The 17,246-nt window shown below is 56.1% G+C and overlaps 1 protein-coding gene across 1 annotated transcript; it reads right to left on the bottom strand.

Annotated features, from left to right (window-relative positions):
• Positions 1 to 618: 618 nt before the first annotated feature.
• Positions 619 to 16,475, bottom strand: FAM117A (family with sequence similarity 117 member A). The gene is made up of 8 exons (XM_032202512.1): positions 16,352 to 16,475; positions 6,525 to 6,691; positions 3,824 to 3,919; positions 3,208 to 3,321; positions 2,762 to 2,896; positions 2,045 to 2,261; positions 1,723 to 1,846; positions 619 to 1,271 (listed from the first exon to the last, which is right to left on the bottom strand). The coding sequence occupies exons 1-8, from the start codon at positions 16,473 to 16,475 to the stop codon at positions 950 to 952; spliced, it is 1,299 nt and encodes a 432-aa protein (XP_032058403.1). The 3' UTR covers positions 619 to 949.
• Between the last annotated feature and the right edge of the window lie 771 nt (positions 16,476 to 17,246).

Here is a 17,246-nt window from a genome sequence, read left to right on the forward strand (position 1 = left end):
TGGGCCGGGGGGGAGGGGGGGGGCGGCCCCGAGCCCGAAAATTTAAAAAGAAAAAATAAAAAAATATATATAAAAAAAGAAGAGGAGCCGGGGCTGCCCAAACCCGTCATTTATTTATTTATTCATTTATTTATTGGTTTTCTCCTTTGAGAAACGCGAACCCGACCTGCAACCAGCGCGGGGCTCCCCCCAACCCCCCCCAACAACAAAACACAAACGAAAAGAGCCGAAAAGAGTCAAAAAATGGTCAAAACTGCCCAAAAAACGGGGCCGGCTGCGGGAGAAGCCAGGAAGGGGCACGGCAGAGGGCAGCAAGGCGGCGCCTCAGGGCTCCGGGTCCCCTTCCCGCCCCCTTCCCCCCCCCCCCCAGGCCGCTCTCCCCTCAGGGAGGCAGCGCTGAGGCGCCCCCCCCACCCCCCATTTGCAGCATTTTTTTCCTCTCAGCTCCTTTAAAGCTTCTTTTCTTTTCCCCTTCAGGCTCGTGGCAGGGGTAAAGGCACCCCGGGGGTGCTCCCCAGCCCTCCCCGTGCCACACCAGGAGCCCGTTTACCCTGCAGGTCAGCGTCGCCTCCCCCCTCTGAGCCCCTTTTTCTCCCCTTTTCCCCCCATTTAGGGTTTCCACAGGAGGAGCTGGGATGTTCCACCTCAATCCTTGGCGTTGGGAGCCCCAGGAGCACGGCTCTGCCTCCGCCGGGGGACAATCTCGCAGGTAACGCCGACAATTCACCACAGGAAAGTGCTTCAAAACGGGGGAGATCAGCAAAATGAGCAGCGAGGAAGCTCCCCTCTGGCACCCTCCTCAGAGGACGCCCGCTGTGGTTTCTCAACCCCAATCCCGGAGCCGCCCCCGTGGCTCTCAATCCCACCCTCAAGGCACTTTTGTCTCCAGGGGCCGGCCGAGGTGAACGCACGGAGGAGCTGCCGCCACCGCCTTGCCTTCCCCTGGGCTTCACACCACCAGGGAGCTGTGGAAGACGATGCTCTCCTCGGGCTGGCCGCGCTTCCAGTGTTCGTAGTTCAACGCGGGCGACTTGGAGACGTCGCCGGCAGCGTCCTTCCGCACCCCGAGGAACGGGGCCGGGGGCTGGCAGGATGGAAAGGGGCCGGCGGCGGGGCTGGAAGAGGCCGGGAAGCCCCTGAAGAGGAAGCCCACGTTGGGGAAGAGAGGCTTCACCAGGCTGACGGGGCAGAAGGCAGAGCCGGTGGGGTTGAAGTGCACTTTGTTCTTATCCGGGCAGGAGGGCTGGAAGCTGTGCTCGGGGCTGGGGGAGCTGTGGGAGGAAGGGGATGTGAGCTGGAACAGAGGCTGCCCGGCTGCAGGGAGAGCACCCAGAGCTGGGAGCTCCTCAAATTGCCACCTAAAAGCTCAATTCCCTGTGCTGTGGGGACTGCTGCTCGGCACAGAGCAGCATGAGAAGCCCGTTGGTTTTGGAAGCAGAGTTAGTTTTAGGTGAACCACCTCGAGAGGCGGTGCTGAGAACAACCCCCTGGGAAGGGCACGCAACACCAAAACCCTCCCAAGTGGCTCAGGGTTGGCGATTCCACTTCCAGCTCCTCCACCAGGACCTGAGCAGCTACTTTTTTGGGGAAAAATGTTGTCTCAGAGACCATTTCCCACTTTTAGCACAGGGCAGGGGGTGACAATTGCAGCAAGAAAAGCCTCAGCTGCCCCTGCCCCAGCCTGATGTGAGCTCCCTGCCACCCGCAGCTCCTCATACTTACGAGGTTTCTTCAAAGGCACGCACTTTCTCGCAGCCCTCGGGAGGTTCCCGTTTAAACATGTAGCTGTGGTTGGGCCGAGGAGAAGAAGCGAAGGCCAGGACTGGTGGAGAGGGGCTGCCCTCCTCTAGCAGGGAAGAAATACTTTTGGAGACGTTTTGCAAAGAATCCGGCAGCACCAGAAGCCAACCCCAGGCGTGCTCCTCTAAACCCCGTGCCTGTAGGCTGCAGCCATGCCCTAAAGCTTCAGCATTTTACCCGTGGGGTTCCCAGCTCACATCCTCCACCCCCTGACTTGCCAGCCCCTGGCCTTTCAAGCGTTTACCTTTCTCCTTGGGATCTGGCTGCGCCTCATCCGCAGCAGGGAGTTCTCCTGCTGCCAGCCTCCCCGGGGCGTGCGGAGAAAGGCGGAGAGGCACCGAGGGGGAAGGAGAAAGCGAGAGGCTGCTGCAGCTGCTGCTGGGCTCCAGAGTCAGGGCTGCATCTCCAGAACCTCTCCGGGCAGGCGCCGGTGCCCTGTGGCCATCTGGGACATCCAAAATCTAGGGAAGAAACAAAGCCTGAGCAGAGCAAGGAACCCTTTCAGCAGCGAAATGGTGCAGCAGCTGCTTGGGGTGCTGGATCCCGACACAGGGACGGCTTCCCCCTCGGGGCGAGGCAGTTGTTGGCAAACCAGAAGGCACAAAACCCTTCCCTAACATGCTGAAGGGTTCACAAGCTGTCTGGGGTCCCCTCCCACATCTGCACAGCACAAAACAGCCTCTGGATGCCAGTCTGCGACAGCACCTCAACCCTGCCAGCGAGGAGTCATCCAGTCCAGGATTACCCCTGGCTCATCTCTCGTAGCACCAGCCAGTTTTACAGAGGGAAGCCAGCAGCCACTTGGCACAGCTCAGACATTTACACGCCTAGAACAAGACGAAACCAGACACAGAGCCCGTCCCCGTGGCCAACAAACAGATACAGACAGCGAGTGTCCTTGGAGGAAAGGATTTCAGAGACCACCCAGGAGATTCCGGGCAATCTCGTGACCTTCACTCACCCTCCAAAGCTCTTCATCTCCCTGTTCCTTCACAAACACTTCCTCCAGTTCCTGGTTTAGCCCTTCCAGGCTCCTATGCAAGCAAGGGCTGAGCCTCAGAATAGCAGATGAGGAAAGGCAGCCTGAAGGAGAGTCCTGCAACGACCCAGAGGCAGAGAAATTAGTTGCACCTGCACCAACCGAGCCCTTTCAGCTCCATCCTGTTCTCCAGGCAGCTGCCCAGAGAGGACTGACAGAAGGCTCGTGTCAACTCACTGACTGCAGATCAAAGCCCAGGGACACGTTGAAGAGGTGGGGGAAGAAGAGGAGGAAATAAATGAATAAATAAATTCTCCTTTCTCAGAAAGCAGGGTAAAAATTCTGAGAAAAGCCTGGAGGCTGCCAGCAGGAGCTCGGCCTCACCAGGAAGGCGCAGCGACAGCGGAACAGGGGAGATGTGAACGTACCCGGAGCGATCCGAGGACAGCGTGGTCCCCCGGCAGCGGGGAGCTCTTCTCCTTTTCTTTGCCACTTCTGCCATTTAGCTTTGTTCGCTGGAGCTGCTGCTTCAGTTTGGCAATCTAGCAAACAAAGGTTCAGCTACAGAACCAGGCGAGCCAACACACCTCCACCACAAAGGGTCCTGCCTCGCCTCGCCTCTCTCCTCCCCCTCTCTTTCAACCCTTGAGCAAGCGCCAAGACGGAGACGGCTTTGACCACGCCACGAGCGGCTCCGGCCACCTCCCAGGGGATGGACCGAGCACACGAGCAAGGCCTTGTCACAAACACTGTCACAGACACCCCCCTGCAGCCTGCCCGGTGCTGTCCTGCTGCTGGAGCTGGGTTATTTTCCACCTACAGGGCCAGACCCCACGCACACCACGCCACCTCCGAGCTTCCTTCCAACAGCTGCCTGCAATTTTGGCCTCTCAGCGCATCACAGAGCATTAGCGATGAGGACAGGGGCTGAGGTCTGATCTCCCTGTCCTCCCAATTCCCCCCCCACATGCAAGCAGGAGCCTCCTGGAGGTTAAGGACTAACACAGATCTTGCTGAAGCGTTGGGAGCACAGGTCTGGGTTACCTCTCTGCGGTGATCTGCGCTACCCCAAGAAGCAGAACGCCTGTGAGAACTGGAGCTGGCTTTCCCCACTTCTGCATCATGCCAGGACACCGGAGTCTGAAGCGAGGAGAAACATTGCTGAGAACAATCACGACATTGACTGCGCTGGACGCTCGTGGTAGAGTCCCAAAGAACCAAAGTCATCAGCTCCTGCCCCTTCGCGGCCCTGCTCCAGCCTTCCCCCGTTAATACCCAAGCATTGGCCAAAACCTCAACATTTTGACCCAAACACGTGCCTGGTGGGAGCCTGGACCTCCCAGACCTTCAGGGGAGAGGCCTGCCCAGCAGTCGGAGGCTTCAGCACCACAAATCTCAAAGGAAACCTGTGCCACCTCTGCCATTTCTGGGGGAGAACGATTCCCCTCCAAGCAGCTCAAGGCACCTCGCCAGAGGCCGCTGCGAGAGCAGCAGCTGCTCCAAACAACCCCACTGAGTCACCAGATGTCAGGAGCCTCTTCTCTCCAAGTATTTTCAAGCCTCTTCAAACCAAAGGAACAAGGCAAGTTACCTCGAGGCACCGGGCTTCCCCTTTGTAACGGGATGCAGGGCAGAAACCCGACCTCCTCCTGCGTTCTGGGCTGATCTGAGCCCTCCCTCGCACACCTCCTCCAGCACAGCACACCAATTTCTGCACGGCTACGACCCTTTGCTGCCCGGGTCTCTGTTTCAGCAGACATCACGGCACAGACGTCGCTCTGATTTAGCGTTCAGTTGGGTTTGAGAGAAGAAATTCCTCCAACCCAAACCATTACCCCAGCGTCCTGCTAAACTACAGCAGCCCCAGAGAAGCCTCAGCTGTCCCTGTGCTACCCCCAGACAGTGCCAAGGAAATCCTACAGCAAGCACCAACCTCGCAGCTCTCGCACGTGGCACCCCAGATCTCATTTCCTCCCTCAAATATCCTCTCCTGAATCAGTAGATTACATCCAGAAGAAAGCTGAGGAGGAAAGCTAAAGGCCTAGAGGAGAAAACCCACACGACTGCGAGAGGCGAGTCTGCCAAAAGCTCAACTCCAGCTGCTGAGAACAGCCCAGGGCATGGGAGAAAATCCTCTCCAGTCACAGGAAGCCTCCCGAGCACCTGCACCCTCCAAGAAGTCCCTCGCTGCAGCCTAATGCTGTGACACCCCGAGCACCGAGCGCTGCAGGGCAAGGAAAGAGGGCCTAAAAAGGAAGAGATGTGTGCGCATCCCACCTCTCGCAGGCAGAAGGAAATTACAGAACCTTCTGTACTAACTGTGGCAAAACCGCTTCCTCAGAAAGGGGAGAGAAAAACGCTTTGCACAGCGAGATAAAGCCGCGAGCTCCAATCGTGCAGGCGGCTGCCATCCTCGCCCCCACAGCCAGCACCTGCGCCCGTATCTCGCTTCAGCACCCTACAACAGCAAATCTCCAGGGCTCTGCCAAACAGCTGATGGGTAGCTGAACAAGGGAGGGGAAGTAAACATGTGCTGGCTAGCAGAGAAAGTCCCAGCGTTGATAAGTGGAAGGAGTGGCAAAGTCCTGGAGGTCGCAGCGGGGAGCGCTTTGTTAATGCACAGGGAGGTCTGGAAGCGGGGACTTTTATTCCCAAACTGCCAGCATCAGGCAAGTGGCTGTGTGGGGATTTCTGCTCCTTTCCAAGCACATCACAAGGTCAAATCAGCATTTCTTTGCAGATAGCTGAGGGAAGATGCCCCACACCTGGCCTCGCTGCAGGAGTGAGCAGCTCCGAGCTCGGCAGCCAGAAGCAAGGCAGTGCCGTCCCCGTTCTGGGAAGGAGATGCCCCACTTTGCCAGCCTTGTCCCCAAAAGGACCAAACTAATTAGCTCGAAAGCAGCGGGGTTAAGTGTTCCCACCACTGCCCATCTGCTTTAAGGCAGAAAGGAGGAGTATTCCCAGAAATAACTCTGAAATCAGGTTCAAATTCTTTCCCTTCCTCTCCAGCACGCCCTCTGCCCTCAGCAGTGCTCTTGGGCACCAGAACCCAAACAAAAAGCAGGTGAGAACCCGCTGGAAAAGGACAATGGAAGTTGGAATCCAATTGAGAATTTCCTGCAAACAGCCCCGTTATAAACTGTTGACTCGCAAAGATCAAACAGCAAGTTCACACAGATGGGAGTGCGCTAAATAAACGGCTCGTTAAGCAAACGGATGCTCTTATCCCTCTGAATTCTTTCACCTCCGCAGATAGGCGAGCGCTGTTTGCTGCCACACAGCAATATTTACAGGTTGCTAAGAGTTCCTCGAGGTCTGGAGCTTTTCCACCCTCCAGCAGAGCGCTGCGCTCTTCGTGCTAGCGAGCCTTGCTGTGGGAGCACCCTCGCCTTCTCCCAGCGTGTGGCACTCAGCCCGCGAGTGTTATATAAGGACTTGGCCCAGAGCTGCAAGCCAGAAAATAAAATAAAAAACAAAAAAAAAAACCACACCACTAGTGCTGAGCCAGGGCTGGAGCAGAAAGCCAGCGGCCATCTGCCTCCAAACAAGGCCAAGGAAATTCCAACTCTGCACCAAAGGGGAATCAATCGAAGCTGAGAAGCAAGAGGGGAAAAAAAAACCTTCCTAGAAAGTCGCAGCTGCACGAGCCGGAGCCTGAACGCTCTGCCTCTTCTCCCCCACCTTACACACCTTTCAGTTGGCCCTCTCTTGGCCCAGAGACAGCCTGGGCTGTCTGCATTCGTACCTGGGTGGCTTTGTCATTCATGCACGAAGCAGCAGCTCCTTCGGCGTCCCGCGGCCACTGCCCCAGCAGGTAGGAGCCCACGATGGTGTCCAGCGAGGAGGTGCGCCGCACGCGGGGCTGCCGGGGCCGGCACGGCTTCTCCCCAGCAGCAGCACAGGGAACGCTGGCTAGACAAGGACAAAGGGAACAGATTCAGACTTCCAAAACCAAAACCCAGCGAAAGCCACCCCGATTAACGAGCCCACATCGAGCACAAACATCACCAGGAGGGAATTAGCGTGCACAAGTCCTTTTAGTTTTCCTCCTCACTGCTCTCTGCACCACTGCAGAGCGCCGATCTCTTGCTCAGCACCAGCAGATTGCTCCTTTAGAGCAAGAGATTTCATCGCAGCCCTCAAGAGGCTGCTCAGAACCACTGATGAGACGTTCCCGACTACGTTGGGGTTGCTGCTGCACGTCTGAGCAAAATACCTGACACGGCCACCTCGCTTTTACACGAGCAGGAGGGAAGAGCACGGACACCTGCCCTGCAGCTCTGCTCTGCCCGGCTTCCACGCTGCCCGTGCTGACTTTCAGAGCTGGAAACGCTGTGAGCAGAGCTGCTTCCTAAATAAAACGAGGCTGGGCAGCGATGCAAACCCATCGCAAGCCAACAGCACGGAGAGCCAGGAGGCTCCGCGAGCTGAGGCCGTGGCACCACGCTTGCTGCTCCTTCCCAGTCCGCTCCATCACATCCCAGTCAGCCCCAAACTGGGTGCCAGCACCACGCCAACCTCTCCCACGGGCCTGTCACCACCCCTGCAGCTGCGAGGAGGCGTGCTGGCCACGGCAAGGGAGAGAGGCGAGCTGAAGCCAGCAGAAAGGTCTGTTTGCGTTTCGGTTTGATTACCCACGCTAATTACCACACACATTAAGAGCAGCCCCGTGGCCTCCCGGCAAGATATTCAGGCTGTGGGCAGCTCTGCTGCAGGTTTTCTCCTTCCTCCCCAAAATCGGGGCGCTGTGGGCAGGCAGGCAGCGAGTTCCCCACACAAAAAGCAGCCTCAGAGCTGCTGGGCACCGCGTGGGGCTTGCCAAAAAACTCTGTAGGCAAAGGTGTTGCAGCACTCACTGCCTGGCATTCAGGGCCTAAATACATCCCTTTATCAGCTGAGGTACCATTTGGGAGCGGAATTCCGGTTTTAGGGGAGAAAAGGGTAGGAACAAAGGCACCTGGGAGGGCCAGGAGCTTTAGTCCTTGCAGCACAGCCACACCTCAGAAGGTCCACACGGGATTAAAGGCTTATTGTGCTGGCTCCAGCTGCCATTTCAGACGTGCTCCCTGCTTCCAGGAGCCTAACGCAGCTACCCCTAACTCATTTAGGAACTCGTTAGGACCTGCAGCTTCCTCTCCCATGCCTCTGTGCCCCCACAAGCTCCATTATTCGCATCTCCAGCTGGTTCTTTCCCCTCACACCGCTCTCCCCGATGAGGTTTCTGGCAGAACTGAACGCTGCCACCACCAGGAGCTGCTCCTCATCCTGCACAGCTCCCCAAAGGGCCCCCAAAACCTCCCCAAAGGGCCCCGGGGGGCTGGGGGCACCTTCCCTGCCCAACCCAAACGGGGCACCACCAGCTCCAAGCGGGGATGACACCCCGGTGAGACCCCATGGGATGCTCAAAGCACACCCCAGAGCCACCCACACGCTGAGAGCTGGGGCTCCGTGGTGCCACCAGAGGCCGAGCCGGGTCCCCTGCAGCACCCAGGGGTGCAGGAGAGGAGCTGGGGCACGAGGGAGAGGTGACAGCAGGGTGGAGCGTCCTGTTTACAGCCCCGTGCTATTATCAGCCCCCAGCACCCAGCCTGCACAGCTGCCACCCGGCCACGAGCGTGGCCCAGGGCCAAGACAGCCACCCAGCTGAGAAAAGCCAGCTCCGGGGGTGCTTTTACTCTCCAGGGGTGCTTTTATTCCCCCATGGGCACCGCAGAGCTGCTGCAGATAAGGGAACTGCTGCTCTATCTCCAGGAGCCACTCGGTTGCCTCCGGGTGCTGCAATGGGTGCTGAGAAGCAGCGAGGTCGGATGTTATCCTGAATGAAGCAGCAAGGGCGCAGTTTGCTCGCAGGACTGGTGATGGGGATTTGCAGGGTCCCTGCTCTTTGTCAACCACGACAACATCCAGGAGCTCAGAGCTTCCTACCTAGTCTCCTGGACCAGCCAGTCTCCGTATCCAAAAATATAACCCCAGGTTTCCGTCAACTTGTAAAAAAAAATATGAATTACTTTCAATTCACCACCCCAAAACTTCCAGAGTCTCAGCACTTAAAGCTGGATCCACAAATGCTGGCAAGCAAAAATAACGTTCCCACTACTGCTTGCTCTTTAGAGTTGTACAATTTTCTTCCTTCCTTCCTTCCCCCCCTGCAGATGTCACCCTGGGGAAGCTGACCCTTCCCTATCACAGAACTGCTCAGGAGCTCAGGGACGTGCTGTTCAGGCCCTGGTGGTTTTTTGGAACGTGTCCACGCAAAATCTATCTTACAGTGATGAAGCATGAAAAACAAAGCTGATTAGATTGAAGCAGGGACTGTTACAGTTTACCACGGAGCGATGGGCTGTCCTCACCACCATGCAAGGGGCTCCTCTCGCAAAAAGAGAAGGTTTTGGGTGCAGTTCTCACTTTATTAGCTCAAACAGGAGTCGCGTGTGAGCTTTCAGGAGTATTTGTCAGGAAGCATTTAGCTGGGATGGAACCCAAGCAACCCCGTCAATAATTAACTCATGCAAATTTCTTCCCCTTGGTGTACCAGAAATTACAGCTCATTACTCGGGTTCCACATCAGCTTGCCTCGTGGGCACCTCGCAGTGCTCAGGTGACACTGGGGTGACACTCCTGACCCAGGGGACAGGAGGACACCACAGATGCCCAAGCTGGATTTCTCAAAATCCAGCCAAATTTGCCAAAAGCACAGCAGCACCCGTGCTGCGGGAACGTCTTCCAACCAAAATTTGCCCCGAAGCAGGCTGCTGGCTGTGGATCCGGGCCCCCCACTGCACCCCTGTTCCAGTTCCTTCATTTCCAACATCCCCCTGGGAGATCTCTGCAAAAAACATTTCTGCATGGAAAAAAAACAACAAAACAAAAAAACAAAAACCAGCTCTGCTGGGGTGATCACCAGCACGGGTATCCTACAGGAGAAGAGATGAGCTGCCCGGCTGTGCCAGAGCATCACAAACACTCCTCACGTTCGTGATGCTGTGAGCCTCGGAGATCTCATTTCAATTTCACCAGGGTGAACCCAGCTACCTGACGGCTTGTGGCCCAACAGGCCTGAATTCCCAGCAGCAAGCAAGCTGCGGAAACACAGCCTCTGAATTCCCTTCTTGTTTTCTTTCCCCTGACCCAGCAGATGAAGGAATTCGTGTCCAGACCAAAATGCCACTGCCAAAATGCAACGGCCACCTATTTCTGAAGAGTCCTAATCTTTTAACACAGCAAAGGCTAAAAACATGCACAGGACATAAAAATATATATTAAAAAAAAGGCTTTTCCCAGCATTGTTCATTTTCAAAAGAAAGGTGAGGATTTCCAAGCCATGCCTGCTACCACTGTGCTCCGGGCAGGCACCTCCCCACGGCACACCTCAAATTCAGTCACACCACCCAAAACCAGCCCAGAATCGTGCAAGGAGTCAAGATTTCTGTCCCGAGAATCCCCCCAAAGCCTCCAAGGAGCAGCTTTGGTCGTTCTTCGTGCCATTTAAAATCTTGGGGTTGGGACAGACAGCACTGAGATCTGCAGATCGAGCTGGAAACCAGCAGCGTTGGGCAGGGGTTGGTGGCAGGGTCACACCCAGCGACCACGGCAGGAAACGAGCTCAAGAAAGCGAGACCCAGAGCTGGAGAAGTGCTGAGAGGGAAGTTCACAGAAGCTAGAGAGAAAGGGGATATCCCCTGCACCGAGACACCTCCCGGCAGGTCTTCTTCAGGGGAGGGGACCAGGAGCAGATCTCGAGCCAGAAGTGGAGTAAGAGGCCCAGAGAGGATGGTGAGCAACCAAAAGGCGTAAAAATCACGGCTGTAAATCCACGCTGAGGGGGCTCCAAAGGGACCCACCAGGAAAGGAACCAGGTGGGCACACGGAGCTGAGCCCCGGCGCAACGGGCAGGCTGCCTCCAAGCACAGCCAGCGGATTTTTTTGTAGGAAAAGCCTCACTTCACCCTCAAAGCAGGAGAATTACGGTCAGAAGTTGACAACCGGGGAGAAGAACACAGCAAGAGGATCACTGATGTTGGTGTGTGAGATCTCTGATCCCACCCAGCCTCAGAGGCTTCCCCAAACCCAGCGAAGAAATTCCAGGCTTGGGAGAAATCCCAGGCTTTGCAGTCTCAAGGACGGAGCATCTGCAGGTCTCATCGGAGGAGATTCACGTGGTTCAAGCTGGTGTGGTGGTTTTTTTTTTTGGTGGTTTGGGTTTTTTTGGACACTGTTAAACAGCAACTTCCTCAACCGCTGCTCAAGGCCTGAGGCTGGAGCTGAGCACTCGGTTAGTGGAGGAGAAGCTGAACTTTCCCCCTTTACCTCCATCCTTTCAAAGTTTGTTTTTCAAATGATAAAACCATCGGAAGAATTTCAGCATCCTCAAAGCCTTTGGTTGAAGTGCACGTCTCCTAAATCCAGCCACGGTGGGATCTCCCAGCACATCCATCTCCTGCCCCCCGGTACAGGTGGGGAGCGCCTCCGGACCAACTTCCACGCTCTCAACTCCACGGAGGAACCAGAAGAAAACACAGATGAGCTGGCAGCCTCTGACAAACAATAAGGGGGGTTTGGAATCAGGCAAAAACCTGCTTAAACTTTCTGTCCTGTCCTGTTTTTATCTTTAGGACTCGCTCACCCTGATCTGGAAGCGCAGATGACCAAGGAGTCACCCCCAGCACCTGTATCAGAGGAGCGAACCCTCAGCTATGAAGACATGGGTTGGGTTTGGGTTTTTTTCCTCCTTTTTTTGTTACACCCACTTAAATCAATTCCTGATAAGCATCTAGGCATCAAGATCACGGCAGAAGGCAGGGCTGTCGCTCAGCTCGAGGTGAGAAACCTTTGCTTCCCAAGCCCTTGGAAGTCTTCCAGCCCCAAGGAAAGCAAACAGAGCGAGACATCCTTGATATTTCAACAGTTACAGACAAGCCAGGAAACAAGGAAAAAGCAGCTTGTCCTTTCCACGCTCACAGCGACATCAATCACGTAGCACCTCACGACAAGCCCTGATCCTCTGCTCCTTCACAGCCACCTTTGTGAAGGATTTCAGCCTGCCTGCAGCACCCAGCGTGGAATAATTCTGCACCAGGAGAAGTCCCAGCAGCTGATAGCCCTGATATCCTCGTGCCAGCTCCAGGTGAAGGAGCAGAGGAGCACAGTTGGGATCAGCTCGCTGCTAGAAGCTCACCTGAGCACGGCAGCAGCTCACACCCAACACTTGTGCAGAGCAGCCTCAGGCTCCAGCATGCCAGGAACTGTGCAAAGGCTGTCGATCTTGCTCCTCAAACATAGCAGATCTTGCTCCTGAACGCTTTCAGACTGAGGAGATGGCAAAAACGGTGAGAAAATGAGGCAGGGGAAGGGAAGCAGCTTGTCCAGAGCCATGCAGCAGGCTGCAGGCAAGCACAGAGACAATTATCTCCCATTATTTTCAACCTGCAGCCACACGACCTGTCTTGATGCTTGCCTTGTTTCCTCTGCAGCCACCCCTGTGTTATCAGGTGGCTTGAACGAGAGCCCAAGAATCATTTTTAACACAAAATGGCCTAACAGGGATTCCAAGAGGGGATATTTTTACATGCCCAACACTGTTTTGCTGGTGGGGGTCTCCTGCCCAGCTGCGGGTCACACTGAATCAGCCACCTTCAGCTGCACGAGCCACGGGGAAGCACCAACATCAGCTTGGTGGAGGCAACGGGGCTGAAAAGCCTCGCCGTTCACCCACTATTTCAACACTTTTGGGCTCAATAAATCCTCTCGCAGGGCTCGTTTCTTCTCCACGCTGTGAACTCAGAACCTATGGAGGGGAAGCAACCCGAGAGCTTCCGAGTCCCTCTGCTCCCGTCCCTCCTCCCCGCACAAATCCGTCTCTCAATGTCATCCCCGGCGTTTTGAAGCAGGGAGAAACTTGTTTCACCCACTGCCTGTCAACACGAGGCAAGATGAGTTAGAGCCGTGTCCTTTGTTTCCCCTTTCCCACACCCAGAGGCTAACCAAGTGGGAGCAGCAGGTTGGGGCTGAAGGGATGATCCCTATCAGCTGAGGGCTGCACGGCCCTGAACGGGCTCCAATTACCACGAGGAACTCGTCCCACACCAACCAAAGCCACCTGCAAAGCTGAGCCCCGCATTGTGCTCAGCTGGGTTTTGTACAAAGAGGGATTTCATCCCCTAGGACAGGAGCAGGATTCCTCGTGGATCATGCAGCAGCAGGACACCCCTGAGGTTTTCCCATCCCTCCACAACCACTTTTTCCCCATGACAGCTCTCCGTTTCTACTTAACCCTTCGTTTCCATCATTAGGGTTTGCCCACGGCAAAACCCTAAAGGCAGGAGCAGAATTACTCAGTCGTGGTGAATCCCAAAACCTGAAAAAGCCAAGCCTGGGAAGCAGCTGCTTGCACAGCAGCAGTTTCCCCACGCCGCACTCTGCATACTCACTGCAGGGTTTTTGCTTTCTATTTATTTTTTAAAGTGTTAATACAGAGCAAGCTGAGATACTCCTCCTCTAAAAACCTTAAATTTTAAGTATATTGATGTTACAAATCTGGGTGTTCCTTCCTCATTTGCTTACGTGCCCCCCAAAATCTCCAGGTGTTAAGAAGCATTGAAAGAAAACCCAAGAGCAGCCACCACAAACACCTGCACCACAATTCGGGCAGCAAAACCTTCACCCTCATCCTGTGGGATGCAGAAACACCATCACACGCCGATTCCTAAAGCAACCAGCAGTGCTGGAGATATTCAAATAATAAGGTTAGGAGGGGGGAAGGAGACCCCCACGTCCATCCCGTGACGCCTGCAGCTAAGGAGAGAAGGGCAGGGAGAGCCTGGGAACAGCTCTGCTGTGTCACTACCACGTGGGCAGCACTTTCAAGGGGTAAACTGAGGTTTTTATTCCCAAAGAATCATTTTCATTTTGCTACACACACACTCGGCCAGCATTGCCTAGGAATAGCGTCCCACTCGCCTGCCTCTATAACACACAGCAGGCACGGGCTGCGTGCAGATACCAAATAAAGCTGTTTGGCACTCCGCTCACTCCGTCTCCCCAGCAGGATCCAGGCAGCTAAAACAACTGGACATCCCCAAACGGGCACGTGGAGCAGGCAGGCAACGCCATCCCAAGCAGATGAGTCAGCCCAGCTAGCTAAAAACTTCCTGAAAACCTACGAGGCACCACAAAATTCGGGGGTTCGAGGGCTGGAGGTCGAAGCCGGGCGAATTTCTGGGGGATTCGGGTGAAGCGAGGCCGTCCGTAAGGATTTGGTGTCACGGGGGGCGGTGTGAAAGGCACAGTTCTTGTCAAAGCCACTCCTGAAGGATGGGGAATTGCCCCTCTGGATCTTGCTGTTGGCCACTCACGACCCAGTGGGCTTGGAAGAGGGATGAGAAGCCCGGCGTGTAGGGCTTGGAAGGGAGAGAGGCAACATCCTGAAATCCCCAAGAAGTTAATTGCAATGCTACACAGAGAAGCAGTTGGTGGCTTCTTGGCCAGCTCTTTATCTTAATTAACTCCCTGCTTTTAAAGGAGCACTGTGAGAAGTTCTCTGAGCTCCTAACACGAGACGTGGCTTTGTTTTTTCACCATTCCCCATTTTGATCCTCTCCCTGCACGAGCCAAGTCAGCCAGCTCCAATTACTCACTTATGTTCTCAAAACACCACGGGCACACATTAAAAGGTGAAGGGCAATTCAAATAATGCTATTTCTCTAGTGCCATACTGGGAAAAGAAAAGCCCGGAGACTTTTCTGGCAGCCTTACTTGAGAAAATCAGGTTCCAGGCCTGCGGTGCACGAGGAAGAGGACTGGGGCTTGGGGTTGCAGCCCAGCAGCAGACTCACGTGTGACAGCTCGGGGAGGCTGCAAGCGTGGGGATTCTCCAAGCTGCAGGTGCTTTGGTGTGGGCTTCGGAGGAAATGAGTGAGACCACAAAGGGCACGAGCAGTGCCATCGAGTGATTTCGACTGCGGGGTCCCCACAAAGCTCACCCCAACTGAGCCCTGCCCGCCCCGGGACACAGGGATGGCTCTGGCTGGACCCAAAGAAATTCTCTCGTTACCTGCTTCCCCACCTACAGCCACGTTGCCTTTGAGAAAATGAATTAAAACACCTCGACAGCAACTCCAGGCAGCGGCTTCACCACCGGGCATCCCGGTGCCTTCACTTCTAATCGAGTCCTTTCAAGCTCCTCGCAGCCCCGCTTCCTGGCACCCCCCTGCTCGAGCTCTTCCCTTTCAACAGAAGCCCTTTGAGAGACCCAACAGCTGCTCCTCGATTCAATGGGATCCTCTATTATCAGAGCAGCTGCAGGATCAGCCCTGGATCTCCCAGCACTGAGATCCCCAAAAACCAGGCAGCTCCAGAGCGGTTCAGAAAGCCTCCAGATCCCAACCTGATGGGATAAAGCCCCAGGTTTCCGTGCTGAGCTCCCAAAAGGTGGGAGCAGGAGGGGTGGATTATAAGTCACTACAGCACCAGCTCTCGGTTAAACCCTGCCGGTTCGGCTCCCACGCAGGCAGGGAGCAAACCGAAGCTTACGAGCGACTGAGGAAAAGAGCAGTGGAAATTCAAGCGCTTCCAAAGCTGCATACGAAATGATCGAGAGGAAAAAACCGAGCTCCTGCAGCCGGAGCAGCGAGGCACGGAGCCAGGAAGAAATGAAGAGCAGCGATTCTGGTTCATGTCAGCGGAGCTCTGCAGCCTCGCTGCCCTCAGGAGCAGGCACAGCACCGAGCTCTCCTTTTTGTGAGCTCCGCTTTCTCTTCTGGAAGATCTGAAACTACAGAGTAATTGCCCAATTAACTGCAACTTCACCTCCGTTTCAGGGTACTGCTGAGAAGGAAGGAGAAACCAGCTCTCGAAACGCATTTCGTTAACTCGTTTCAAGTGTAAATTGAGCTAAAAAAGCTTTTAATAGCTGCTCTGATCAATACCAGCTCTGCCAGGGGCAGGGACGACTGAGTGGGGAGTAATGAGACGCGCACCACCTCCAGAAGGGCTGTTAACTCGAGGATAACGTTAATATTAAGGCTGTTAATTCGAGGATAATGTTAATATTAAGGTCCTGTTGCATTCAACAAAAGAACTGCACCCGGGCAGCCAGCACCGAGCTGTGCTGGCCCAAACCCTGAGGGGTATTTCGTGCTGTTTAAGAGTTCCAGTTAAGCTTACTTTTAACCCAAAAGGATATTTCACTGCTACTTGGCTGCTCCTTGCTCTAACACAGCCGAGCGAGAGCCCAGCACCCAGGAGCAGCCCCAGGAGCAGCTCTCTCACACACACAGCAAAGCCCCGGGGCTGTTGGCGGGGCCCCCAAAAGCCAAATTTCAACGAACCCAAACCAAGTGTCCGGCACGGCTCCCGTCAGCACAACCCCAACCCTCGCCTCTTCACCGAGCGGAACAAAGGGCTGGCTCGGGGGGCAGCCGGCTTCTTTCACCTCGCCCCCCGTCCCCCTCCGTTGCTTCTTCCCTTCCCCTGCCTCCCCCCGACCCCCCAGCCCCCAAAACCCGGCCGGTAGCGAAGCCCAGCTGCCGTTACCGGCTCCCCACCCCCCGCTCCATAACGGTTCCTGCCCGTTACCTGCCCGGCCGCCGTCCCCGCGGCGCTGCTGAAGCTGGAGCTGGAAGGGGACGGTGGCGCGGAGCGGCTGCAGCCCCCCCCCCGGCCCGCCCCGGCCGCAGGAGGTGCCAGCGGCCCCCGCCATAGCCACGCCGCCCCCCCCGCCCCGCCGCACTGAGCCCCGCGGCTCGCGGCCGCCGCTTATCAACGCTCGGGGGCGGGGCCGCCGGGAAAAGCGCGGCGCTCATTGGGCGGTTGGAAGAGCCGGAGGCTCCGCCCCTGCCCGGGTAGCCAGTGAGAGCGCGCTGCCGGCCGCTCGGTGCACGCGCTGAGAGCGCAGCCAATCGGAGGCGTCCCTAGCCTTGACGGGCGTCAACCCTCCCGCTAGAGCCAATCAAAGAGGAAAGAGAGCCCCAAGCCCCGCCTCCTCCCCGTCCCCTCACGCAACCAATCAGAAGAACAACCCACCGCCTAAAACCCACCCTCCTGAGGACGGCCAATCGCACGCCGACCCGAGCGACCCGCCCCTTCCCCGGCGCGACCAATGGGAGCGAGCCGGCGCTGTTTGTGTTCCGCAGCCCTGTGGGGCCGGCGGCCAATGGGCGGCGGGTCACGTGGGGGGGCAGGCGCGGTTTCTCTTTCACCTTCGGAGGCCGCGGGGCACGACGGGAACCGAAGGGGGCCCAGCAGAAGCCTCTGGGTAGACCTGAGGTCCCCAGGGGAGCCTTCACGCAGCCCCACGTGCAACTGCACCCTCCGTGTTCGCTCCTTCTGAGCAACCCTAAATATATCCCTACCCCGAATCGGAGAGGAATTTAAAATAGGGCCCTGTCTCATCAAGGGGAGCTTGACGTGACTTGAGCATCTCCATTCCATGCTCTGTACTGTTCCTTAGGGGTCGCACACCAAGTTTCCC

Source organism: Aythya fuligula, chromosome 24 (genome assembly GCF_009819795.1).
Source record: "Aythya fuligula isolate bAytFul2 chromosome 24, bAytFul2.pri, whole genome shotgun sequence".
Taxonomy (NCBI): Eukaryota; Metazoa; Chordata; class Aves; order Anseriformes; family Anatidae; genus Aythya; species Aythya fuligula.

Bases quoted from the DNA above. Each gene is read 5' to 3' on its own strand.
- FAM117A (XM_032202512.1), bottom strand. From the start codon at position 16,475: ATGGCGGGGGCCGCTGGCACCTCCTGCGGCCGGGGCGGGCCGGGGGGG. The intron at 2,262-2,761 runs GTGAGTGAAGGT...TTTCTTCCCTAG, and splicing joins GAGATGAAGAGCTTTGGAGG to ATTTTGGATGTCCCAGATGG. The intron at 1,272-1,722 runs GTAAGTATGAGG...TTCCTCCCACAG, and splicing joins CGTGCCTTTGAAGAAACCTC to CTCCCCCAGCCCCGAGCACA.